This window comes from Salminus brasiliensis, chromosome 10 (genome assembly GCF_030463535.1).
Source record: "Salminus brasiliensis chromosome 10, fSalBra1.hap2, whole genome shotgun sequence".
Classification (NCBI taxonomy): Eukaryota; Metazoa; Chordata; class Actinopteri; order Characiformes; family Bryconidae; genus Salminus; species Salminus brasiliensis.
Genome location: NC_132887.1, coordinates 7,766,511 through 7,793,071, shown reverse-complemented (window position 1 = coordinate 7,793,071; position 26,561 = coordinate 7,766,511). Strand labels below are relative to the sequence as shown.

The following is a 26,561-nucleotide window of genomic DNA, read 5'->3' as shown; positions in this document are numbered from 1 at the left end:
CCTTCTGAGAATGCTCCCCACTGCTGCAGGCAAGAAGTAATGTTCATAAATAATAATGTCTAGAGGAGGCCAGAAGACACTCTGCTAGAGCACAGCGGTAAAAACAAAGCATTATAAATGGATCCGGCTTAAAACTGCTAATTGCTCATGTATTAAAATATACCTGGATCCATTCGATCTGATGAGGACACCCATATTGCTTGCTGTTAGCTTGAGGTGTTTTGACAACTGGCATAAGGTATTAGTCTGGTGTACCAGTGGTCCCTAGTTTTACACCACCTACATGAGTAGCCTCTGCAGAAGCATTACAACCAACTAAGCTTAATGCAGCATTCTGTAAAATAACTTCTCACATTTTAATGCTAACTTGTTTCAGATCTTCTTATCTAGTAAATCTTTTCTGATGCGTTTGCATTTTCTGCTCCAAAGCTTGGTTATCTCTACCTTCACCTATAATCTCTGCACTCTTCACTCACACACTTGCTCATTGTGGATATTAAAGGTAGGAGTTACTTTCTGATTAAGTGGTGCGGTGCTCCATTATCACCCTTTGGGATCAGGAAGCTAGTTGTCAAGTGCCAATTAGCACCCAAGGTTCAGTTCTTGGGAACGTCATTGCTGACGCACCAGTGATCTCAGCAGCTGTTGTTTGATTCTATCACCATTATTTTTTTATTTTTTATTTCTTTTTATTTTGAAGGGTCACAATCAATGAGATCTCATGCTTGCGATCTCATGAGCAAAATAAATGTTGTTCTTCCTGCTAATGACGACGATGAAAATAAATAATCTGATCTACTGCTTCATTTATCAGGTTAGCTGTTGCTGCTGAAGTTTGCTTCTTCCTTTTCAGAACTGCAAACTGTATATTTGTGGGGAAAACAGGCTGACAGACAGGTTTAGATGCCTGATTTGTTGATGTTATTTTCATCAGTTCTTCTATATATGAGGAATGTCTCGAATGTCCCGATCAGATTACTTTGCCCCCAATCTGATCCAGGTCTCTTAATGCAGACTATTGGCCAATACCAATCAGATCTTTGTGTTTTTATAAATAACCCAGCCCTGCAGTTTAGATCAGATGAGCTGCTGATTAATGCATTCAGTAAAATCCTTTTATTTTCAGTCTCAGTTTCTATAATCAGACATTCTGGACTGACTGATTTAGTTTAGTCAAGACTTAAAGACTTAAATGATGTTTTATAGTGTTTAACATCTTATAATCCAGTCTGACTTTCCTCTCTGACCAATCAGCTCCCAGCTCCTTTACAACACTGCAGTCTAATCACTTCCTGTATATGTTTTTTTTAATGTAGTTGTACACACTCTGGACTGATATCTGTGATTGTTGGTTTACTGGTGTAAAATAACTGGTTTATAGTGGGTTAATGTGCTGTGACTTGGGTTTCTGTAGCATGTGTGTATTAGCATTAGCGTTAGCCTCCACTTGGTTCTGAATGCGCGTCTTTGGTTTATAAACAAAGAAAGGCGAGTGGTTCTCCCACTGGTAAAACAGAGCGTTTCAGGGATAGTTTTATAGCTCTCAACTCTTTTATTTACCTTCTGAGAACGTCTGCAATGCTGCTGCCGGCTGGGCAATAATGTCCATCAAAGACTCCAACAAAGACTTAGAACTGGATGAGGATTAAAATAGTCGCTACCCGACTCGTTAAAATATGCCTGGATTGGGACATCCCGGCAGTATATTATAAATTCCCTTTATTTGATGATATAGAGGTACCACTTCGCTGGTACCTGCTGCTTTAAGTCCTGTTTTTCTGGCATTGGCATTTTTTGGATCCAAACGTGTGCAGTTTCAGGGTTCCCTGTTACAGAGATTCGGATCAATGCCCCAAAAATATTTATACTCCACAGCAGCCCCTTCAAAATTCATAATCCAAGCGGAAAAACATCTGGGTGGATGTAAATATCCTATAAAATAGCTGACGTTCAAACACAAGCGCTAATCACCTCTGTCCCATCACCCCTGAAAACAAACAACTTTTAAATCTAAACATACATATATATATATATATATATATATATATATATGAAGATATATATTTGTATCTGTAGATTTAAAAAGTGTTTGCAATCAATGCATTTATTAACTGAAAATGGACTTTGTAGGGCGTTATTTCAGTTGGATAAAGCAGGGACACCTTTGTTAACGCATTGTGTAAATGCAGCATTTACCTGAGCTAAAACAACAATCTGATCAGTTATGTGACTTTTTAGCGCTATACTTTAGACTTTATTTCCGTGTGCAAACTGCTAATGAAGTGATGAATGTGATAATCGTTTAAAGAAGTTTTTGAGAACTTGAGAACTTCATTATGTGCTAATTACACTACTGTTTTATCAGGAAAAAGAAAACATCCCCACAGTCTTGTTTGGAACACAACCCTCTGGATTTACTGCCATTGGCAATGAAGTATGCAACAGTTAGTACTGTTAGCAGTTAGTAGTTAATGAGTGAACAAGCTACAAACTGATAAAATGACAAACCAAGTACTGAACAAGTACTTAAAGGTTACCTACAACAACAGAAAAACCGTGCTTATCTTGCTATAGTTACTGAGAGTTCAGTACCTGGAAGTGATATATCATAAACCTCAAACATTATTGTGTTCTCTCTTAAAGGAAATCTTGTTACCAGTCTAAAAACAAAGCTAGGCCAGGCTAAATTAGGCTGTGTTCTGTGGTACTGTTGGCCTTCTTGGTGATGAAAACCAGCTAAAATAAAATAAAATAAAATAAAAGCTTTATTTCTTTATTATTATTAAAAATAATCTGCCTGTGTCATTCTGAGGCAAAAATAACAAGGTGAAAAAAGGGCTTGTAGAATAACATCTGAGCATTTTCTCACCCCAGACAATACTACACACATACATACTATTTATGCATTAAAGAGTGACTTAAAATACTCAGTTAAAGCATTTCGTGGCACATTTCATTAGTAATAAGCTTATACCAGCAAACTAATACATGGATGGATAATCAGTGATGCTTTAACAATAAATGTATGATGAATGTGCAGCTATTCATTTAAAATATTGCATTTTACTAGTAGGTTGATGCAGTATTTGTCTTTTTTAAATTCAATATACCAATATAAATCAGTTTTAAATTCAGGGAAGGATTTCCATCTCACACACATGGCCTCCAACGAGTAGTTTCTGTTTAATTAGCTTAGGCTGTAATGCAGGCCCACTGTTGTGGTGGTGCAGTTCAAGAACTTCATTTTGGGTTTTAATTGGTGGTTTTTATAGCTGCTAAACAGAGATCAGCTTATTGTGGGAAGTCAGCTAAGGTGGTGGTTAGAGCTCTGCTTGGAATATGTGACTTTATAGCCATGGGAAAATGAGAGAAGACATCAAAGTATTGGTGGTGGGTTGTAGTTGCTGGGATTTTTCTTAGCGAGTTGGGTTTACAGTCTAGACAGCCAGCATATCTCATCCTGTCTTGATATCTTGTTTAGGCTTAAATTAATGACCCATGCTGTGCACATTGTTGGGTCAACTGTATGTTGCTGTCTTGAGTGGGCTTGTTTCGGTTTAGATTCTGGACAGCCGCCAGTTTTTGGAAATTAGCATTTCAGCTTTCCGAATATTTGTGTAGAGGCGAACAGATCTGTCAATTGAATCAAAATGCAAGAAACGGAGGATATAGAAACAGGCTGGTCTTACGATCACCTCTGGCTTTCCTGTGTGTTTTTCAATACTACTGAATCTGTGAACTCAATAGTTCCCCATGTCCCATTCGACCTCACTGCCTGTTCTTTGCCATATTTTTCCTGGATATTTCAAACAATGAATATTTCTACTAATATAAAAAAGTCATAATCTGCCAAACAATGTTGGTGCCCTATTCAGGCTTACAATGAGAGGATATTATATCACCTCCAAAATCTCATGTATGTTGTTCTTGGCCTCTAACCCCCCCCCCCGTTCCCCCGAGAGCCCATGATTTCCCATCAGTCCCAACTGTGGGGCCTCTCATTAGTGTACGGGAATGGAATAAGAGCTCCACGGGGCACGCTTCTGGCAGTCTGCGCCACTCGTTTGGTTTTACGAGTCTCTTGGCACTTGATGGAGGGATAGAGGCCTGACAATGGAGAGCCAGAGGGGCTTGTGTTTTGGCATGGGCTGCTCATGCCCTCCGTGTCAACAGGGGAGCTGCCAGGAAGGCCCACTGGGAATGTGCTGGAAAGATTTTGGGAACAACTGCAGGAAAGTAAAGGACTGTTGATCCTTTTCACAAGCCAGTGATAAGCCATTTATTTCTCAGTCTGGCAGTAGATAGGATTAACAGGGCGATGTTATGTTTTGCTGCTGAGGATGGTCGGCATTCACACTTGCACTGGCTTTGACAGGAAGTTGGTTATGCAGACCAACAGGGACTGATTAAGAAATGATCCTGCGAGAATTTGTTAGTTTATTAGAGCATTCAACAATCTGCAAGTACAGTTTAGTAATAGTACGCTAGCCAGAAGCCAACATGTTAGCCTCAAGCTAGTACATGCTTATAAGGAATGTGCTTTTCCTGCCTGCTCTTGATCTCCTAATCTTAACCCTAAATCAGTTCCTTGGGAGTTTCCCAGTGTTTTCCACTGTCCTGGATTCCATTTAGGACAGTTCTGTCTGCTGCATTCACGGTTTCTGGAATCTATTTTGAAAATGGCTTGATTAGTGGTTAGTCCAGTGATCGTATATTAACTCTCTCCTTCCATTCCAGTCTAAGAGCACCTGAGGTCTGACAGTGAGCAGGGAAATACCCACTGTAGGCTCATGTGGGAACCTACTGAGGAAAACAGGCGGCTTGGAAGTCATTTTCTGCTTTCAGGTCTATAATAATCATCAGTAACTGTCACAGGCAAACCACTTCGAAATGGAGTCAGCATAGCAAATAAGCACTGGCTGGCCTGATGTCGGATGAAGAGCAGATTCCTTTCCAGAGCTGTCTTGGCAAGAACACGCTGCTGGTAGATGTGAGGAGATTGAGTCCAGTGTTCACTCAACTTCCTGGAGTGGGTAGATGTGAGTCGCCATCCGTGCCGCGTCGTATGCTAAAGCCATCAGTGGTGCTGGAACAAGGGTGCACAGCTCCTGTCCTGGAGGGTCATTGTCCAGCACAGTTCAGTAGTTCCCCTAATCAGAGCTGGCAGTTATCCTAAGATTTGATTCAAAATATGATGGAGCTGTGCTCGACACTGGCCCACCAGTTGCTTACTGCGAGTATTAACGTTATACCCAGGAAGAACATGTGTGCTAGCATCTAATGCATACACTGACTTTGGGAATTTGAGGAAGGTGTGACCAATATTCCCCTTGTACAGTATAGTCAATACAACCACACAATACCACTTTTATACCACTATAATACTATCAGAAATATACACTACATAGACAAAAGTATTGGGACACCACCTCATTCATGATTTCTTCCACAATCAGTGATATTAAAGAGTTTATTCTGTTGTTTTTGTTGGAGTAACTGTTTCTGCTTTTCAGACAGGAAGACTATCTACTAGATTTTGCAAAACATTTCTGTGAGGATTTAATTCTATTCATCTACAACAGCATTAGTGAGGTCAGAATTTTTTAATTACCAACTCCCCAACTCCTCCCAAAAGTATTGGATGGAGCATCAGTCATCATTCCAGAGAGCACAGTTCCACTGTCTCACAGTTCAGTGCTGGGGACTTTATACCCCTCCAGCCCAAGCCTGGCCATGGTGCCAATAGGTTCATGTTTATCTGCTCCAGAGAGTCATTTTCTTTCAGCAGTACTTCTCTACAGAGACTAGACAAGCTGTGTATGTGCATTTGCACATCTGTATCAGCAGCTGTTGCAGCTTAACATAGCTGAATGTGTTCATTAGAAGGTGTGTCCACATACATATGGACATGTAGTGCCTCACTTGTTGTTTTAAAACAGTTGTCTGTCACTGGTGATGCGTTATAAGTGTATGTTACTGAGGGGAACTGGGTTGAAACACTGAGCTGTTCCAGTGAAATACTGCAAGTTGTCAGATTTACTTGACAAGTGTTGGCTGGATCAATGCAACCTTGTTGGGTGAAAATGAACATCCTTCCCATGAGTTCCTGGCTTCGTCTGCTTGCCAGTTTCAATTTACTGGTTGTACTCAGTCTCTTTATGTTGCCTTTCCCCCAGCCTACCTTCCACTGAATATGCATCTTCTCTGTACTCTTTGGTCAACCGCCTAGCCTTGATATTGCTGACGGTAAAAGCGAGTTAACATGTTCCCTGTTGCTCAGTGTGGTTCTGCGATGACTGGATCTACCTTAAAACGTTTAAAAGTAACCTATTATACCCCTTTCTCACAAGTTAACACAGTTCCCTGGGGTTTTAACAAATCTCTATGACATGCTTGTCAAAATTGGTCAAAATAATGGATAAAGGATCTAGCTCCACAGCACCCATTCTCCTCCTGTACAATCAGCCCTGTTTCCTTTAATAAATAATGTGCAGCTGCTCACCCAGCCACCCACTCCCATCTTTTGTCATTATTCTTCTTGGCTGCATGAATTATAGTACTTTACTCCTAAGTTGACTCACCTTTACTTCACCTTGAGTTCACATCTCTTGCTCTTAGCTATATTCAGCTGTACTTTAGGTTTCCACCTTCTCAAATCAGGCCTTTTTTTCCCAAGTCGTCCAAACTCTCCACCCCATGACTTGACAGTTTTGACCTATGATAGCCTTTTCAAACTCAGTGTGTGTAGTGGGTGGAGCTGCTCGGATAAGAAGCTGGTATTCTTGTCACTGTGATGTAGAAATTCAATTTAATTTTATTTATATAGACTTTTTACAACAAATGTTGTCACAAAGCAGCTTTACAGAAATTGGGGTCCGAGCCTCTTTTGAGCAAGCTAGTGGCAACAGTGACAAGGAAAAATTTATTTGGGTCGAGAGGAAGAAACCTTGAGAGGAACCAAGACTCAAAAGGGGAACCCATCCTCCTCAGGTCGACACCGGATCAAAATCAAAACCAGGAATTAAGAAAAAAGGTGAATGTGGCATCAAGCCAAACAAGATGAAAATGATAAAGTCCATGCAGAAATCTGAGCCAAATCTGACATCCCACAAATAACATACAGGGTGGTTTTACTTCATGTTTTGTGGGTTGGTAGGCTTCCCAAGTATATGTGCACAAATACTGGACAAATGTGAGTCGTCCATTTAATGCCCCCTTTAAGTTAATAAAGTATCATTTATTCAGCTTTCATTAGTTAAACATAACCATGTACATTTTAGTGAATTCAGATGTACTCAAAGCACATTTCTGGGAGTTACTGTAATTTATTGAGTATATATTAGTCAATCCAATATCTAAAAGCTTCGCAACAGAGTTGCATGGATCCACCTGACATATCATTTGTTGAGAACATTCAACATTTTAACTGTAATGATGACAATTGGAAAACTTTACATTGTGCAGATCTAGCAAGGCTTTCCTTACAGCCTGTATTAATGTGTGGCGAAGACACTGCAGCCATCCTTGTAGGAGGGGCCAGGGAAACTGACCTGTGGCTGAAGTTCCAGCGCTCTGGCAGAGTTTTTGCTCTCTTTCCTTTGCGAGGAGGGAACACCTCGTACCCCGTTAAAAAAAAAAAAAAGAAAAAAAGGCCACAACAATGAAGCCCCCCGAGTGACCGTAAAGAGGGTCAGGCCAACCTGGGCACACTCGGCTGCACCGTTTCCTCTTCCTTCCTGTTCTCCACGGTTACGAGGCTCTGCGATCACTCCAGCTATTATCTGCACAGGCCACTCACAGACATGGGGGAATGTGTTCTTTGTTTCATCACGTTTGCTGCTGTTTCTGATGACGGCCAATCTGGGAAAGTGGGTGAGAATTATTCAGGAGCGGATGGGTGTGGACATTTTTTTATTTTTTTAAATTTTTTGTGCCGAATGGCGAAAACTGTTAAGGTCATGTAAGGTAGCTGGGCACTGGAGGTTTTCTCTTTACAAGACACTGTGGGCAGTTCTAGGCTTCCATTAATGGATACGGGTATTTGTGTAGTACTTTGATATGATGATGAGCCACGTCTTGCATCACTTTCCACTCCCTGCTCTTTTCATTACGCATCTAACTTTACATCCAAGTTTGTTTGCCCTTGTTTGCAGTAGCTAGCTGACGTTTACTTCACCTTGAGTTCACATCTCTTGAGTTTACTCCTTCCCCCACTAGTCTGCTATACTTCTGTCCTTAAGTTTCCAGGTACTCAAATGTGGATCAGTATACACAGTTTTTTGTTGTAGTTTTATTTTTATTATTTTGTAGTAGAGGTGGAGTTACTCATTTAGGATACAGTATAATTCTAATGAGATGGCTTGTGACATAGGAAACTGAGCCACATCTGAACTGTGTTTTGAATGCTCCTAGGCAGCCCCCAAAGCTGTCAGTGTTGTCTTATTTTACAGTTTGTGGGTTGATAGGATGGGTGGGTTGGCGCTCCAGATACCCAAATCTACATGCACAAGCACTGAAAAAGTGAGTTTTTCAGAATTTGTCCCTGTTAAGCCAAGTCCTTTTAAACACATGACAAGTTCAATTTAGTGTGATCTTAAATTTGGCACTTTCAGGAGGGAAAACAGAACACTTGCCCACACTGGAATTAGGAGATTATATTAATACTCCTTTCATTTATTTTATTTTTTTTTTTGTTAATATGCTTTTCAAGATTGCCATGATTTATTGGAACTGGTTGCCAATGACTCTGAAATGGCTGAAATGCTTAAACAAATATATAAAGCTTACATAATTATCGCTGAATTTCAGGCAGCAGCTGTCCACATAGTTTCATCACCACAAATTGGATTCTGTATAAATTAGACACTTCATAAGCAGCCACAGATTACCTTCCAGTTTCAAGTATCCTGCAAAACTCCTTTGGAAAAAGTATTATTGATTGAAAAATATACCTAGAATATTCTGATTGAACAAATAACTTTCTTAAAAAAGAAAGTGTTTGTTATTGTTGTTGTTGACTATGTTTTTGGCCATCTCTCATTATGACTTCATGTTTATTTATGTTAATAAAATGAAAAGCTAACAGGAATTTATGACTAACTGGAAATTTACTCTGTGCTAATTTTATTGGACTTTTAGTTTCATCGCGGCCTCGAGGCTTGAAGCCAAGCTTGATTTGACCCCTTCTTTTGATCTTAAGTATTGGTGTTATTTTCATCATTTACTGAACTGAGTGAGTCAGAGAGACTGTAAATATTGAATCACTGTACCTGTGAAGGTCTTTTTCTTTTTATTCTTTTCAGTTGTAGCCTCGGCACAACTATCGCACCGTTGCAGTCATCACGAACCAAAGGTCAGTTTCCGACCGCTGTAGGCTGTAGGGACCCCCCTTCACGATCTGCCACTAGTACCATCATTTTTTTTTTCCTGACTCATGCCGGTCATTTGGATGATGTACCAGCTGTTCACAACGAACAAACTTCACAGCATCTCTCCAGTCGCAAAGACACACTGCTTCTCCAGCCGGCTACGCCGCTCTGTGTGGGAGTACAGCGCCAGGGTTCGAAAAACTGGGTGTTTCCTCCAAACACTACAGAGTAACGACAGCGTGTAGGCGGCGTGCCCACGGCACATCTGTCCATGGCACAGCTTAGCATTCAACCACACGCATATTCTACATCCTCGCTTTTGAAGACATGGGTTTCTAACTTACTTTCTATTGCTGTTTACAAAAGCGCATCTGGTTACAGGGCAGCAATAGTATAAACAGAATATACAAACAGAATGCAATCACTTTCATTTCTCACTGAAGCAGGGATTTACAAGTACAGACAAAAATGTACATAAGTGAAAGTACAGGTACCATATCAAATCTTTTTCCAGTTGTTAAAGTATGGACGCCAGAAATTGGTGTACAGTTTTGATTAAAACAATAAATTAAAATGTGTAGCAAATGAAAATGAAGAGAATTGACATTTCTTAAGTTTCATTTTTCTCTTGAAATCTAAATTGAAAGTATTCCATTATAATAATACTCCCACAGGTTCTATGTAGTACTGAAATTGGTGCCCTATAAACCCCTCCCCTATTTTAATAGATTTTATATGAATACAAACTTGCATATACAGTGCATCCGGAAAGTATTCACAGCGCTTCACTTTTTCCACATTTTGTTAGGTTACAGCCTTATTCCAAATTGTATTAAATTAATCTCTTTCCTCAAAATTCTACACAAAATACCCCATTATGACCATGTGAAAAAAGTTTTCTTGAGAGTTCTGAAAATTTATTAAAATTAAAAAACAAAGAAATCATATTTACATAAGTATTCACAGCCTTTGCTTAATACTTTGTAGAACCACCCTTGGCAGCAACTACAGCCTCAAGTCTTTTTGAATATGATTCCACAAGCTTGGCACACCTCTCTTTAGGCAGTTTTGCCTATTCTTCTTTGCAGTACCTCTGAAGCTCCATCAGGTTGGATAGGAGACGTCTGTGCACAGCCATTTTCAGATCTCTCCAGAGATGTTCAATCGGATTCAAGTCTGGGCTCTGGCTGGGCCACTCCAGGACATTCACAGAGTGGTCCTGAAGCCACTCCTTTGAGATCTTGGCTGTGTGCTTCGGATCGTTGTCCTGCTGAAAAATGAACCGTCGCCCCAGTCTGAGGTCAAGAGCGCTATGGAGTAGGTTTTCATCCAGGATGTCTCTGTACATTGCTGCATTCATCTTTCCCTCTATCCTGACTAGTCTGGCAGTTCCTGCTGCTGAAAAACATCCCCATAGCATGATGCTGCCACCACCATGCTTGACTGTAGGGATGGTATTGGCCTCGTGATGAGCAGTGCCTGGTTTCCTCCAAACATGACGCCTGGCATTCACACCAAAGAGTTCAATCTTTGTCTCATCAGACCAGAGAATTTTGTTTCTCATGGACTGAGAGTCCTTCAGGTGCCTTTTGGCAAATTCCAGACGGGCTGCCTTGTGCCTTTTACTAAGGAGTGGCTTTCGCCTGGCCACTCTGCCATACAGGCCTGATTGGTGGATTGCTGCAGAGATGGTTGTCCTTCTGCAAGGTTCTCCTCTCTCCACGGAGGAACGCTGGAGCTCTGACAGAGTGACCATCGGGTTCTTGGTCACCTCCCTGACCAAGGCCCTTCTCCCCCGATCGCTCAATTTAGATGGCCGGCCAGCTCTAGGAAGAGTCCTGGTGGTTCCAAACTTCTTCCATTTACGGATGATGGAGGCCACTGTGCTCATTGGGACCTTCAAAGCAGCAGAAATTTTTCTGTATCCTTCCCCAGATTTGTGCCTCGAGACTATTTTGTCTCGGAGGTCTACAGACAATTCCTTTGACTTCATGCTTGGTGTTTGCGCTCTGACATGCAGTCAACTGTGGGACCTTATATAGACAGGTGTGTGCCTTTCCAAATCATGTCCAATCAACTGGATTTACCACAGGGGGACTCCATTTAAGCTGTAGAAACATCTCAAGGATGATCAGTGGAAACAGGATGCACCTGAGCTCATTTTTGAGCTTCATGGCGAAGGCTGTGAATACTTATGTAAATATGATTTCTTAGTTTTTTATTTTTAATAAATGTTCAGAACTCTCAAGAAAACTTTTTTCACATGGTCATAATGGGGTATTTTGTGTAGAATTTTGAGGAAAGAGATTAATTTAATACAATTTGGAATAAGGCTGTAACCTAACAAAATGTGGAAAAAGTAAAGCGCTGTGAATACTTTCCGGATGCACTGTAAATACAAAATAAAGGTGCTTCAAAAGGTTCTTTGGAGCGATGCCATGAAAGAACCGCTTCATGCTTCATCAAGAAGCATGTTTGAATAGAGACATGTGAGAATGTAGGCCCTTTAAACTAGTAAAAAAAAAAAGCCTTTACATCAAGTCATGGTTCTTCATACCGCACATCTCAACAAATGGGGCAGTGGTGGTTCAGCGGTTAGAGCGCCGGGATATCGATAACAGGGTTGTGGGTTCGATTCCCGGGCTCGGCAAGCTGCCACTGTTGGGCCCTTGAGCAAGGCCCTTTACCCTCTCTGCTTCCCGGGCACTGGAGTTGGCTGCCCACTGCTCTGGGTGTGTGTGTGTACTCACTGCCCCTAACACATGTGTGTGTGTGAGTGTGTGTTCACTACCAGATGGGTTAAATGCGGAGGACACATTTCGCTGTACACTGTACAGTGACAAATATGTGCACCTAAATAACCTAAACCTAAACACACTTTGTTATGGGACCATTTACATTCAGACTCTCTCATAGCAGACTCTCTTATCCAGAGCGACTTACAGAAGTACTTTGCTATTTACCCTCGGATAACCTCAGCTAGTTTGAATGGGCTAAAAATTCAAAGATACCTTTAAGAACCAACGCTGGTTCTTCTGAGAAATTGCTCAAAGATCGATTTGATTCACCTTTATTTTTATGGGCGTTTTCACACCTGAAAGTCCAAGGAAGGACCGAGGCTTGTGGTTTTGCTACATTGTATACATTGAATGTTGAATGATGAATGTTTAGGGGAGCTTTCGAAACGGTGGAACGGAAAGTTGGGATGAAACTACGGCTTACTTTAGCTTAGCTTAGTTCAGGGCCTTGTTGTAAACGTGATACAGCAACAACAGACAGCCCACAGAGCAGCAGTTAAAAGCGTTTGTTGGTTAATATGTCAGATGAGGCCGTTTAATGCGCACAGGCTAGAATAGCAAATCAGCTGTAGCTGGCAAGCAGCAACCGCTATCAGATTGAACACACATTTGATACACACACACGCAAAGTGATTGCAGTGTTTTAAAAGAGCAGGGTGCTGAAAGGTCAGATAGGTCAGTCATACAGGATTTTATATATATATATATATATATATATATATATATATATATATATATAATAAAAATTTGCCGTCAAACTTAATGAATAAGTTGTCTGATTATATAAACTCTTCACTAATAATACAGTGATTTTACTAGTGTTTATTTAATTGCACACTAAGACATATTATTCAGTGACTACAGGACAGGGACTTCTGATGGGGCTATTCTTTAGAGGTTTGTAATAGCACTTTCAGCTTGGGCCATAGGCTGTTTAAGGGGTTAACAGCACATCTCATGAGAGTTGTGTGGCTGTATTATTTGTATAAACACAAAGATCAGATCAGATTGGTATTTGTTACTGGTCAGCCTTAAAGTACTCTAATCAGACCAGGGGCAAAAAAAACTTGATTGGGACATCCCTAGTATTAAATATCATTAAAGAATTAGTTGAGCCAAGAACTAGTTATACCCCTGAGGATCACTGATGACCGCTATGAGCGTAATTGAACTTCAGTAACCTTCATCTGTCAGCGTGGCACATCCAGTTTCAATTTTCAAACACTCTGTCTTGCCAACAGTAGCTGCAGGCTCTGCAAGTGAAAGGGGCCTTGCTTCTGTAGACAGACATGCAGCTCATTTAACCATGGCAGTGTTACCAGGGAAGGGGAAGCTTTCTGATTCCCTGTGTGTTCTCTAAAGAACCAGCAAAGGCTTCAGAAAGTCTTATTCAGACTAAATGAATGGGAGAATAAGAGAGAGAGAGGGATAGGTGTGTGTGTGTGTGTCTGTCTGTCTGTGCATGTGTACACGTACACTTATTGCTGTGGTGAAAGATGGCTTTGTCCTCCCCAGAATCAGAATTAGTTTCCAGGCAGACAGGACTTTTTCTGGGTGAGTCAGAAAGACTGTAAATATTGCATCACTGTACCTGTGTAGGCCTTTTGTTTTATTGTTCCCAGTTGTAACCTCAGCACAACTATGCCACTGGGGGCTGAAAGGTCACTTTCAGTCCACTGTAGGCTGTAGGGTCGTGACATTCTGTTCGATTACGGTCCTGACTTGATATTTTATATTTTAAAGGCCAGTCACTAAAAGAAAAAAAGTAAACCTGGCTGAACACTGAACAGTAACAGACCAGGCAAAGCCATAAAAAAAAGTTCAATACTTGTTTGGAAAGAAATAAACAATGAAGCCTCAAACACTCTAAAGCTTGTACGGAGGCCCACACATCAGTTTTTCACCCTTATAACAGCGGTGCTCTTATTATTAACATCAGTTTCATAGGGCCTAAAATAGAACCCTGTGGGACTCCACAAAATAGGCTAAAAGGTTACCAAATGATTCATCATAGTTTTGCATTGGGATTAGTAACAAAAAAATAATACCTAAGGTTTGAAAGGTTAGAGGAATGGTTTAAAGGAAGTCAATAGGATGTCATACCATGCTCTAAAGCATGGGCTGACAAGTGTGTACTACTTTAATGACGACAGAGACTTGATTTGAGTGGGTTTAGAGAAGTGTTTGTGGAAATGTTTTTGGGTGAGTATTGGTCTGATGATAATGGTAAGCCAGTCTCAAGGCTCCTATGATAAACTAAAGAAGCAAAATATGCCCTAGCAAGTCTTCTGATGTGGAATAAGTGGAAAATTTTATATTTAGACTTTTTGTTGAACGATTCTTTGAATAAAACTTCAGTGAAAACAATAAATAAAGGAAATATGGTTCAAATAATTCTTAGTAAATGTATATTTGAATCTGTTTATAACTGATTAGAGACCAATATGGAATGAATCAGCGATTTACTGCTGCTATTTACTGCGTCCAGTTGAAAATTGAATCAGCAGTTAATCGTGGTAGCACTGGAATATTTCAGTCCTCTCTTCCTGAGTCTCTGTACTCTCCCTGTCCCTGCTCCTGTCCTTTAAACACTGTCTTTGTATTTTTTTATTTTTTTTCCCTTGCCCACACACTTGCGGGAATCCCGTTCCTGCTGGTAAATGCTGCTAGGCAGGGATGATGATGTCATCACCGGCGTAAGTGTCCTGTCCTCACCCCAACTTCCTGCACCAGCAGAGAGAACAGGACCCAGCCCTTTCAAACACAATGCTCTCTTTCTCCTCTCTGATATTGATCCACAGAGGGACGAGTGGCCCGACAGACAGAGAGGTCAGCAGACATGGCCCACCATTGTGCCCCCAGATCAGGGGCGCTTATTTTCAGAGTCATGTGGCATGTGGCAGAGTCATGCCACAACACTCTGCGCTCCCATTACACTAGGGCTAATGGGTTTGACCTCTGACCTAGGCGCACACAGTGAGCGTTGATAGAGCAGTGACTGATCATCTGGAGTGAACGTGAAGACTGTAGTGAAGACCAGGCAGCTTTGGAGGTTGGTTTGGGCTGTGGTTATGTCATCATCTGTGGCTCAGTGGTGGTTCTTCAGCCTGTGCTGGCTTTGTGCTCAGGATGTCGAATGCTCTAGATGCTTGATATGGCCTCTGCTATTTTGGGGCCTCTGTGAAAAACCAGCAGAAATAGCTCGGTTGTGCTCAGTGTGCTTCAAAGTCAGTCTCTTAAGTGCTCTGACAAAAATGGACTGACAAGCTATTTCTGGCAGGGGTCCTTTTCATTGAATACCAATTTGTCGCCAAAATGTTGCTTGTTGCCAGGTGTCATGTGACTCATACACAGTTATAAAATTACCCTTACTTTTTATAACACTGCAGTATTATGAATTTTAATGACTACTGTAATATTGTACAGTAGAGTGTTGTTTAAAGGGGGATTCCACTGATATGTCCAAATATCTGCAGAATTAATTGGTTAATATGTAAACCGAGTCATTTGGATTGAAAAGCTAGGAGGTCACATGAAAGGAATTATTCCCAGTGGTAGTGATTCCCAGACATTTACAGAGTAGTAAAAAAATTAAGGTGTTGAGAAGTATGCACAGTATAGTCTCTATGAAATCAATTTGATTTAGTACTAAACCTCAGATAAAGGTGCATGTATGTGCCCTGGTTGGTTGTGATTGGGAATAAGGTATCCAGGGTCCTGACAGGCTATTTCTGGCAAGGATTCTTTTTGTGGAGTGCTGATTTGAAGCCAAATGTTGCTTCTAGCCAGGAGTCATGTGACTCATACACAATTATAAACATGAAAAACTGAAATATTACAACCCTCAATGACTAAATGTTGTACAGTGGAGTATGTTTAAAGAGGAAATCCACCGTTTAGTCAAACGTTCTGCAGAATTAAGTGGTTAATATGTAAACAAAGTCATGCAGTGTGGTTTGTATTGAAATGTATAGTTCTACAGAAGGTCAGAATTTTTCCAGTGGTTGTGGTTGGAGCCAGACTCTAAGCAAAACTGTTATATGAAGTTTTAAGAAAGAATTCTTGTAATATTTGTAATATCCAGTGTGTATGTATGTATGTATGTATGTTTGTATGTGTGTGTATATATATATATATATATATATATGTATATATATATATATATATATATATTACCGTTATCAGCTGTACATACTGTGTAAAACTTATCAGACGTGTGTAGGTTCATTAGTAGTATTGAATTGTAGTAAATAGGGAATTCTAGCTTCTGACGAGCTATTTCTGGCAAGGGTCCTTTTCACTGAATGCCATCTTGAAGCAAAATGTTCCTTCTTACCAGGGGTCATGTGACTTATACACAATTATAAAAATTAACCTTACTTTGTATAACACTGCAATACTTGTACTTAAACCTTGCATATTGTACAGTTGAGTGTGTTTGACGAGAAATTACACAGATTTTTTCAATTTCAACTGAATGAAATGGGGAAAAAGTGCCAGTTTCTTTCTTGCCATGTCATGTGACTGAAACGCAATAATAAAAAAGAACCTTAATTCTGCAATACAATACTACAACTCCTAGTGACTTAACATTACACAGTAGTGTTGTTTACAACACTGTAAACAAAAGTCATTCTGAGAGGTTTGAATTGAAATGCCCAGTTCTAGAGAAATTTGTGTAAAAGCACAAGGGGCTATCTATCTATCTATCTATCTATATATATATATATATATATATATATATATATATATATATATATATATATATATAATCAGATTTATTTGTATAGCTTTTTACAACTTTTGTCGTCACAAAGCAGCTTTACATAAATAGTGATTAATAAAAGACAGAGACAAAGAAGAAAGAAGAAAATAACATAAGACATGATGGATCAAAGACCCCCAGTGAGCAGCCAATGGCGACAGTGACAAGGAAAAACTCCCTCAGAGCTGGAGGAAGAAACCTTGGGAGAAACTAAGACTCACAAGGGGGACCTGACCCATCCTCCTCTGGTCAGAACAATTTAAACATTAATGATAAAAAATAACCAAACCAGGTACAACAGATAGTTAAAAATGGTCACTAAACAGGTAGCAGTGGTAGGCGGGTGAGCCGCTGGTCTGCTATGGGTGGTGGTGGGTGGGGGGCCTGCTGGTTGGACCGGTAGGTGGCAGCTGGTTTGGTGAAGGTAGAGGGGACCTCAGCGGGCAATCTTCCAGCAGGTCGGGCCGGGTGGCCATTTACTCTGAGAAGGTAAAAAGAGAAGGTTAGTTCTGAGAGGGATTTTATGGAGAGCAGAGAATGTTGAGAGGTATCAGAGTGTGTCTGACGACTCCGGCAGGTCTGACTATAACAGCCTAATTAAAAGGAGAGAACCAGAAGGTAACACAGACACAGGAGCACCCTGAAAACGCCTGCATCTATCTGCTCCACCGTCAACAAACCTGAGTGATCGCGTGTAAGCAGCGAGACGACAGCTCCAGCATCTCAGTGTACTACAATTCCCTGGGTCCGTGAACCCCTGGACCTGCAACCTTTGTCTAAGAAACATTAATTACCAAAAGCTAAACTAAACAGATGAGTTTTCAGCTTAGATTTAAAGATTGTCCCGAACGATATAATAATCTAAGATAGATAAGATAAATAATACATAATATATTATAATATAATGTGTGTGTATTTATTTATTTATATATATATATATATATATATATATACTTTTTTTTTTTACACACACACCCCACTTGAAACAACCGTGACCTTCTAAACTCATACACAATTATATATATATATATAATTGCTTGTAATATTGTACAGTGGAGAAGGTTTAAAGGACAAATTAGTCTCTTTTTTTTCAAAATTGCTGCAGAATAAAAAGGTTTAAGATAAAAATGAAGTGAATGAACTTAGAAGGACTTCATTTTTCCCAGTGTTTGTGACGGGAAACAGGCATCCTAATGTTTGTAAAAGTTACATTATTCCTGGAAAGTCTTTTTAAATGCATTTGTAAGATTTGTAAGTATGTATGGAGAAATACCATACAGATTAGTCCTTATGTTAAACATTAACATAAGGTTTGCCATTGTCAACAGTATATGTTCAAATCAGATGGGACGTGGAGGCTCACTGGTGGTTTTGGATAGTAAAGAAAATGGCTGCATTAGTGCTGCAGACATATTGACCCCTGTATACTGGTGAAAAGATGCAGTGTCCATGTTAAATGACTTTGTATACAGAAATCCTGAAAGATGGTTGGAATTCCCCTTCGAGTATTCGACTCTTCTTTTTAAGAATCATGATGTCTTGAACCTTTGCTATGTTTAGCAGATGTTCCACTCCATCACTAGCGAAGCCACCTTATCTTCTCATGAGCCGTGCCCTGGGTAATTGCAGAGAGCAAGTCTGGACAGTGAAGTCAATATGTGAAGTAAAACACTGTCCAGGAAGCAACTCCTCGTGTATGGAAATGTGAACTTTCTCATGACTGCTCCTCCTACGTGGAATCTTGGCGATTTCATTAAAATGGATCGTAGCGCTGCTTCTCCCAGGTCATAGTGGATGAAATCAGCAAAGATAACATTGGTTAGGGAGTCATGAATCATGGTGTTATTGTGTTCGGAAAGACGCGAGCGGAGCGAATAGGAGGGTAAAAGCAGCTTAACTCAAAACTCCAAGCAGACGTGTAGAAGGGAAATTCCCAGAATGTAGGTTTGAGGTTCATTGGAACCCGGACAGAAAAATGCTCTCATACTGTCTGCTCCATTTACTCTATTATCATGAGGCACCATATTTCCTCTCAGTGACTATTTCTGTAACAAGGGTGGCTTAGGGCAACTGGTTTAAAGCACGTTTGAGTTTTAGGCAATATGGTCTGGAGAAAGCACTTGTGAGGACAAGGAGCCTTTTTAATTTCATGTTTGTGGGTATAGCAGCCACTGTTTCTAACCATTGTGACACAGCTGAGCCCTCACCATCTCACATCACGTTGTTTCTCCTTCCCTCTATGGACTGGAGACATTTTGATTTCATCCGTAAAGCACAACTGTGTGCGCCAGATTTTGTGCTTAATAAGTTACATAATGTGCACCCGAATGGACGTCCAGCGTCCTCTGTCCCCGCTCCTGTCCTGCCCGCCTATGACTCAATGAGGCTTGTAGACTGAGTGAGTCATTGAAGCAGTGAAAATCAGGCTGAAATTGCATCCGTGTTATTTGGAAGTCCGAAACGGCGTGTGATGAACTCATTAAGACGCGGCATGCGTTTTGTTTTCGGCCTCCCAGATAGGAAGGCTTGTTTGTCTTGTTCCACTATAACCCTCGACTGGCGAGGACCGCCCCTTACCGATCGTCCAAATGGTTTTTTACTCATTCGAGTAGATGTGTTTAGTGCTTGTTGTTTGTCTGGGCTGGGTTTTTTTTTCACGACATTGTCACTAGAATTTAATTTGAGTTCCTGTACGCCTCACGCATCAGGGAGCAATGTCCCTTTGGAGAGGCAGAGCGCTGTTTGGTAGAATTAGGCCAAGCGAGGAGGATGGTGGAGCGCTTTGCGGAAAGGTGGCCATTTGATTTTTTCCTTTTGCCCCTCCGCTATGTTATTTGCATACCTGTTCGCTGCCCTCGTCAGGAAAGCTCATGCAAATTGGGATCACCTATGCAAATGAGTCCGGCTTGTAGGAGGCGAGGTCTGCGGTAAAGGAAGAAATAGACCGTGCTGGCATGCAAGGCCCACCCCCCCCACCGCTCATGAAGCCTCTGGAACACAGAGCGTCGTTGCGGGCGTACACCCACTCAGCTCTGTTCACAGGCTCTACACGTATCCCCAATTTTAATGCCAGCACTCGGATTAATAGTCCTGTGTTTACTATGTGTTGCAGAAACATCCTGTCCTTAATTGCTTCTGAAATCCTCAAATACCAACCCATTGTGCACGGTGCGGACCACATGGCATCGGCACAAGGCTGCAAGCTTCCTTATCTCTCCCCGTAAGTGACCAGTCCTTTCCTCTCTGCGCGTTAATCTTCAGCAGCCTACAGTTCCCGTCTTTTGCGGCACATTGTTGAAATGCTTTGGCAGAGAATGGCCGAATTCCGCAGTCCTGCCGTCTGGACCGAGGCACAAAGGGTCAGAGGATGAAAGCGACCTCTCTGCATCAGGATATCCTGTGGGGCTGCCGTTTTCCCCAGAGGCAGAAGATCAGGCCTGACGGGCTCACCAAGTCTGGATTGTTGTAGTTCTGGCTCAGTGAGCACTGTTCAGATTTTGTCAGCGTTGATCCGCTTGCCTACAGAACTGCAGACCTTGAACCAAGGCAAGCTCGCTCCTGCCGGTGCCTTTCAGAAGTTGTGCTTTTTAACCCCTTAATCTGCAAGGTCTCGTTTGGGGGTCCACACTTCAGTTCTGCACTTTTATGCCAGTATAACTTTGCTGAGCGAAACTGAAACCAATGTACAATAAGTCATGTCTAACGAATTTGGAGCTTGGGCTGTTCAAGTACACTATTTGGACAAAAGTTTTGGGACAACTGCTCAGTCATAGTTTCTTCTGAATTCAAGGGTCTAGATTCTGGAGCATTGTTGTGAGGATTTGATTGTGTTCAGCTACACAAGCGATAGTCAGGATGATCACCACCCCAGCTCACCCCAACTCCCCAGCTCATCCCAAAAGTATTGGATGGAGCACCATCATCATTCCTGAGAACTCAGTAGTTCCACTGCTCCACAGCTCAAGCTAGGGGGCTTTATACCCCTTTACCCACACTTGGCATTAGGCATGGTGCCATCAGGTTCACATTTATCTGCTCCATTCACAATAGAATAGGCACTAGACAAGCTTTGTGTGTGTGTGTGTGTGCATTTGTGTATCTAACTATGTTCATCTGTTTGTATGTAGCATTTGGTGGCCTGGGATGCTGGAGATCCTGAGTGCCTCCTACAGCTGGTGAAGGAGCTCCTGCAGCAATACCATCAATACCAGTGCCAGAGGCTAAGGGACAGCTCTCGCCTGCTCTTCGAGTATGACAGCCTTCTGGAGGACCCCAACTACGGCCGCAGCATGGAAATTTACGCTGGCCGCAAGAACAGCTGGGTAATTGGCCTGCACACATACCAAACCATCATCCTTCAAATGTTCCAAAACAGGTTCCCAGCCCTGGTCCTGGAGTGCCCTGTATATTTAGTTATTTTTAGCCCCCAAGACACCTGATCCAGTTCATCCCAGTTAATATACCCAGTAGGTATAGCAACTAAACACCAGGCTTTGGAACCTGTGCTGGGTTGTATAGCAGTGGTCGTCTGTCTTCCTGCAGAATATAGCTCCAACCCTAAACAACCCCACTTTTTCCATCAGATTACTGCCTTCAGAAGTTTTTGTTGAACTGAATGATGTGTGTAAGATTTTAGTGTTGAAGGTAAAACATGTAGGTAGATCTTCAGCAGAAGAGTTGGTGACCATTGGTCTGTTACTTTAACTGCTGGTTGTGTGATATTTGTTGGGCACAGAGGGTGTTTTTTATGCTGGTAATGGAGTCAATGATATTTCCCCATCTATGGGGATCTCAAACCAACTTTCGGATCATACACCAGTCATGCCATTCCATCATGATTAGCATACAGACAGTTGTGGAGTTCTCGAACTATTAGTAAGATAGTGACCTCAAGCACACCCCAATATTGTGTCTGTGTTGTCTGGCAAAGAAAGAAAGTGAAAGCTGACTCAGACTCACCCACCCTGCCGAATCTGCACATCCCACAGATCTTTTATGGGATAAACTGGACAAAGAAGTCAAAGCAAAACTACTGGGGAGTTCCCAACATCTCAGGGAATTGACGCGTACATTTTGGGAAAGGTGATTTCCCTGAGAGATGGCACAAAACCACTTGACCTGTTCCAGTGCCGATCCTGAATTTTTGAGTATCTGCTAAAAATAAACTGATGTGGAGTGGTTAGTGGAGAGTAATTGTTTGAGTGTATTTTGGATTTGTTGGAAGTTCATTTAATAAGAACTTCTATTGATGGGGGCTCTGAGTGGCTCAGTAGTCTAATGCTCTAACTCTATGGCCCGGGGGGTTGTGAGTTCAAATCCCAGGCAAGTGTCCGAGAGAGCACATTTGGCAGTCCTCTCTCTTGGTGGGAAGATGGCAGTCTCTTCTCTCATCACTCCTGAAGCAATGTTGGCCAGCACAGGCATCTGTTAGCTGGTGTGGTGCATTTGGGGACCAGACCCTTTCCTTAGAGCATGTCATCTGCCCGGCGATGTTCGAAAAGAGACGGTAGCTGGCTTTGCATGTGTCGAAGGAGACATGTTAAGTCCTTACCCTTCGTGAGGGTCGGGAGCATTGCTAGTATTAGGGGCAGTTATGAATGGGTGGGTTAATTGGCAGCAGAGCTGGGCAGTATAGCGATATTTTATTGTATTGTGATGATTTTGTTATCGTGATAACAATATGCTTTTCTGAGTATATCGGGGATACTGTTCAGCTGCAGGTTTCTGTCGCTACTGATGTTTAGTCTGTCACTACATGTATTGTGATAAATATTGGGTATCGCGAAACAAGTATTTTTACCATATCAACCCAGCCCTAATTTACAGTACTAAATTGGGAGAAAAAGAGGCAAAAAAGAATCACTATTTATTATACAGTACATAATCTGACAGATATCATCCATGAATATTACCAATAGATGGCTCACATTATAAATATCAGAGATGGTCTTTGTGTACAGTTGCGTTTTGTTCTTACTTCCTTAGTCATGCTATGTTGCTTTTAGTGGCATGTTGATATATATATTACCTTAGTCACCTGCTGCAGCTTCCCCAACTGTACTCACTGAGCACTCCTAGCTCTACTGTACTGGGAGTGAAGCCCCAGTCTGATCTCATTGTACAGAGCAGCTGTCTTCCTCACTCCTGAAATCTGAAAACACCTAATCGGCAATAGCGTTCAGTAGCGAGCGCAACGACTAAGCGACTTATTCAACAAAAACCAGTGACCAGATTAATTGGATAAGGTTGACTAATTTAATAGTCAGTGAGTTGGTAATGTCATCACGTGTGTTTCTTGTGCCAACTACAAGCCAAGTTTAACCGCAACCGTGTGGAATACAGTTTTACTGCTGCTGCTAATTTTTACCCTAAAACTCCCTCAATCTGGACGCAAAGCTGCAGTGAAAACACACAGACTGAGCAGCTGCCTGTCACCTGAACGGAGAGTGTGGATAAAACTGGTACAGAACCATAAGGCAACACGACTACATATCCTCAGCGACATCGCTCTGGTGTGTGAGTGGAGAGCAGAGTTGTATTAGTGTGAGGCGTAGAAGTCTCGTATGGACGTGGGCAACAGGTGGAAACAGGAGAAATCTTCAAGTAAGTCAACCTAGAGCCGTTAGAAATGAGGCCACTGGTTGAAATATGAAGGGGAGATCTTGTACCGCTCAATATGGCGCCTGCTTATGTATAAAGTCCCACTCTTCAATAAAAAGAAGCAGTCGTCTTGCTTGTTTACGCCGCAAGTGGAAGAGGGTTGACAATAGTGTGACTCTGGACAGAACTTGATGAAGCAGCAAAGGAAGCAGCAATGCTAGATTTGTCTTCCTTTTTTTGCTGATCCTACGTATTATGGGACAATTGATTATGAAAAAAATGATTTTTTGTTGTTATATTTTATTAGTGCTATTTTGCACATTCTTTGTTTTAGATTTTGACAGGAAAAAGATATTGGGGTTTTACTAATCTGATTTATTAGCAGAAAAATCTTTATTGTCTTCATTGTTAGCTAGCAAATGCACAAAACAACATCAAGCTAAATGTTTAAAGCTGATTATGAGAGTTATTTGGTAATTTAGTGATTCACAATCTGAATAATCGATTATTCAGATTTTGTTGCAGCTCTAACTCTAAATCCATTACAACTGTAATTTCTTATGAAATGAGCACTATTAGGATTACAAGTTCTGTGGGCTTTTTTTTTCAATTGCAAGTATTGTTTCAAGCTCCTCACATGACCTTAAATAATCAAAATCTAATCTAAAAAGGGATATTAAGCACATTCTTAATACAACTGTAAGTAAGTTAAGCTAAAAACCTAAACAGCTCTACAAGGAATGAGGCGGGGTAACTTGCTAGCCAAGGCTGTATGGGCGCTGTATTGGCTTTGTAACTAACAAGCAAACTGCACATTCAGCAGGTTTTTAGCATTTTCCTACAGTTTGAAGTTGATTAAACACGAAGTAAGCAGTGAAGGAGAATGTTTGCCTTGTCTCCGTCGGCTCTGCTTTCTGTTCTTCCCTCTCTGATCCTCAACTTCTTTTCTGGGCTGTTTTATGTGCTGGATTTGTTACAGGATTGGATCAGAGTCATTCTGCCTTTACTCCAGTATCCAATCCAGCAGTATCTGATGGGGTATCAGATTAGTGCCATGCCAATTCCCCACTGAATATTCTCATGCTTGTGAAGAGAGGTTAAAGGTTTGAGCACTTCAGGATTTCAGGACAGTTTTCTCCAAGTAACTTAAACTTTCTTAACATTTGCTTCCATGCATTGGTTTAAACTGTATATTAGGGGTGTAATGGTACACAGAATGCCATGGTTCATGGTTTAAGTTCACATTGTTGTTCGGACCCCATGATTTAGTAAAAGGGGGGTAGGGTAACAAAACCCACAAAGAGTTTAAACTAACCCATGTTACTTTTCTTTATTTGGTCGTGCAAGTTACAGTTTGTACCACCTGGTACCAATAGAGGAACTCACAAATCCACTACAATTCCCACAACACTATACAAATTCAAACTTTACACCAGGGCTGCACCAAACCAACTACTTGAAACAAATAATCGATTATTCGGATTGTCAATTGTTATATTTCCAAATAACTCTTATGTACCCATGAGCTTTTAAATTTAGCTGGTTTTATGCATATGCTAGCTAACAATGAAGACAATAAAGATAAGTACCTTATTCAGTAATTTAGATGAATAAAACTCCAATATCTCCAATATTAAAAAAATAAAATTCCCATAATATTCCGGATTAGCAGAAAAGACAAAAGGGAGAACATGTGAGACAGTAATGTTAGCTTCAGTTTAAGAGTATTTTGAGAGTGCTTCGTTTGTATTACTGACTGTCTTGCCAGAGCCACCATAGACATATGTGGAGCCACAATATCGTCAACACGCTTCCGCTTGTCACCAGCAATTTTATTGGCTCTTGAAGAACTGGACTTTATCTGTGAACAGACGCCATATTGACATTTTTCAATCAGGGCCTCATTTATAACGTCTCTAGGTTGACTTTCTTGAAGATTTCTCCTTTTTACACTCCTCACACTAATAGAACTATGCTCTCCACCAAAGTGATGGTGCTGCAGACACGTGGCAATGTTGCCTCATGGCTCTGTAACGACTTTATCTATTCACTGACAGACAGCTGTTCAGCAGTAAAACTGTATTGTTATGGTTAAACTTTGGCTTTTAAGTTACATACGTCCAGAAGCGTTTCTGGTTAGCGCGAGAAACCAGCATGATGTCACCAACCTTTTTTTAGTAATACAATTTGTGCAATTGTTCGGTAAAAATACATCTAATGTCACACACCTACTGTATATGTGCTGTGTTTACATTTGAAACTATTCGCACAAATCTGAATGGCATAAAACCCTGTCAGCTATAAATGGCCCATCACTCATGTTTATCTAGTGCAGTTATCTAATGCTGTTTCTTTCACATCCTATCTTCAGTGGCTTAGGTCCAGGCCCTTGTAGAACAGCTGTACCAGTGTCGGTGTCAGAGCCTTGCCATGCAAACCTCCTGAAGGCCAACCCCCTTGGAGCACAGTCCCATCAGACTGCTTATAGGAACAAGAAAATTGCACAATTGCTCCAAACACACCCAGATCCCCTCCCCTCCACCCAACAGGAGCGCAGTGTTCTGCTGCTGTCTTTGAAGCCATTTCTCAACACAAGTAAATTTGGGAACAGTGCAGTTTGTGTGTGTGGGTGTGTATGTGGGTGTATGCGTTGCTTCATGGGGCTCTACCTCGAAAGGGATGTGGGAAATATAGCTGTGGTTTGTGGGATAACAGACAGCGATTAGGAAATGCTGAAGAGGGGCTTAAAAACTTGGTGATGCAACAGAAGGAATGCATGTACATGACTGTCAACAACAAACGAGAAGAAAAAATGAAGACATTGCCTGTGGTCTTTAAATGTGCAAGCTGGTGTAATTTGAAGTGTTGATGTTGTTGATAAGTTCTGAATTTCAGTAGAAATGAAGGAAAGTGACTATGAATATGTTTCTGAATGCAATGCGGTCAGCCAGGTGAAAGCTCGGCCCTGCTTCGCTTCTCTGTTCACTAAACACCTTTAAAATATTTACTTTAGGACTGCCATGGTTTATT

The 26,561-nt window shown here is 41.2% G+C and overlaps 1 protein-coding gene across 2 annotated transcripts in view; it reads left to right on the top strand.

The window, feature by feature from the left end:
* Positions 1 to 26,561, top strand: part of babam2 (BRISC and BRCA1 A complex member 2) — a 116,576-nt gene that overhangs the window by 19,094 nt on the left and 70,921 nt on the right. For both annotated transcript variants that reach the window (XM_072689105.1, XM_072689106.1), the window contains exon 5: positions 21,059 to 21,253. In XM_072689105.1, the coding sequence (XP_072545206.1) occupies positions 21,059 to 21,253 (195 nt within the window). The remainder of the gene's footprint in view (positions 1 to 21,058; positions 21,254 to 26,561) is intronic.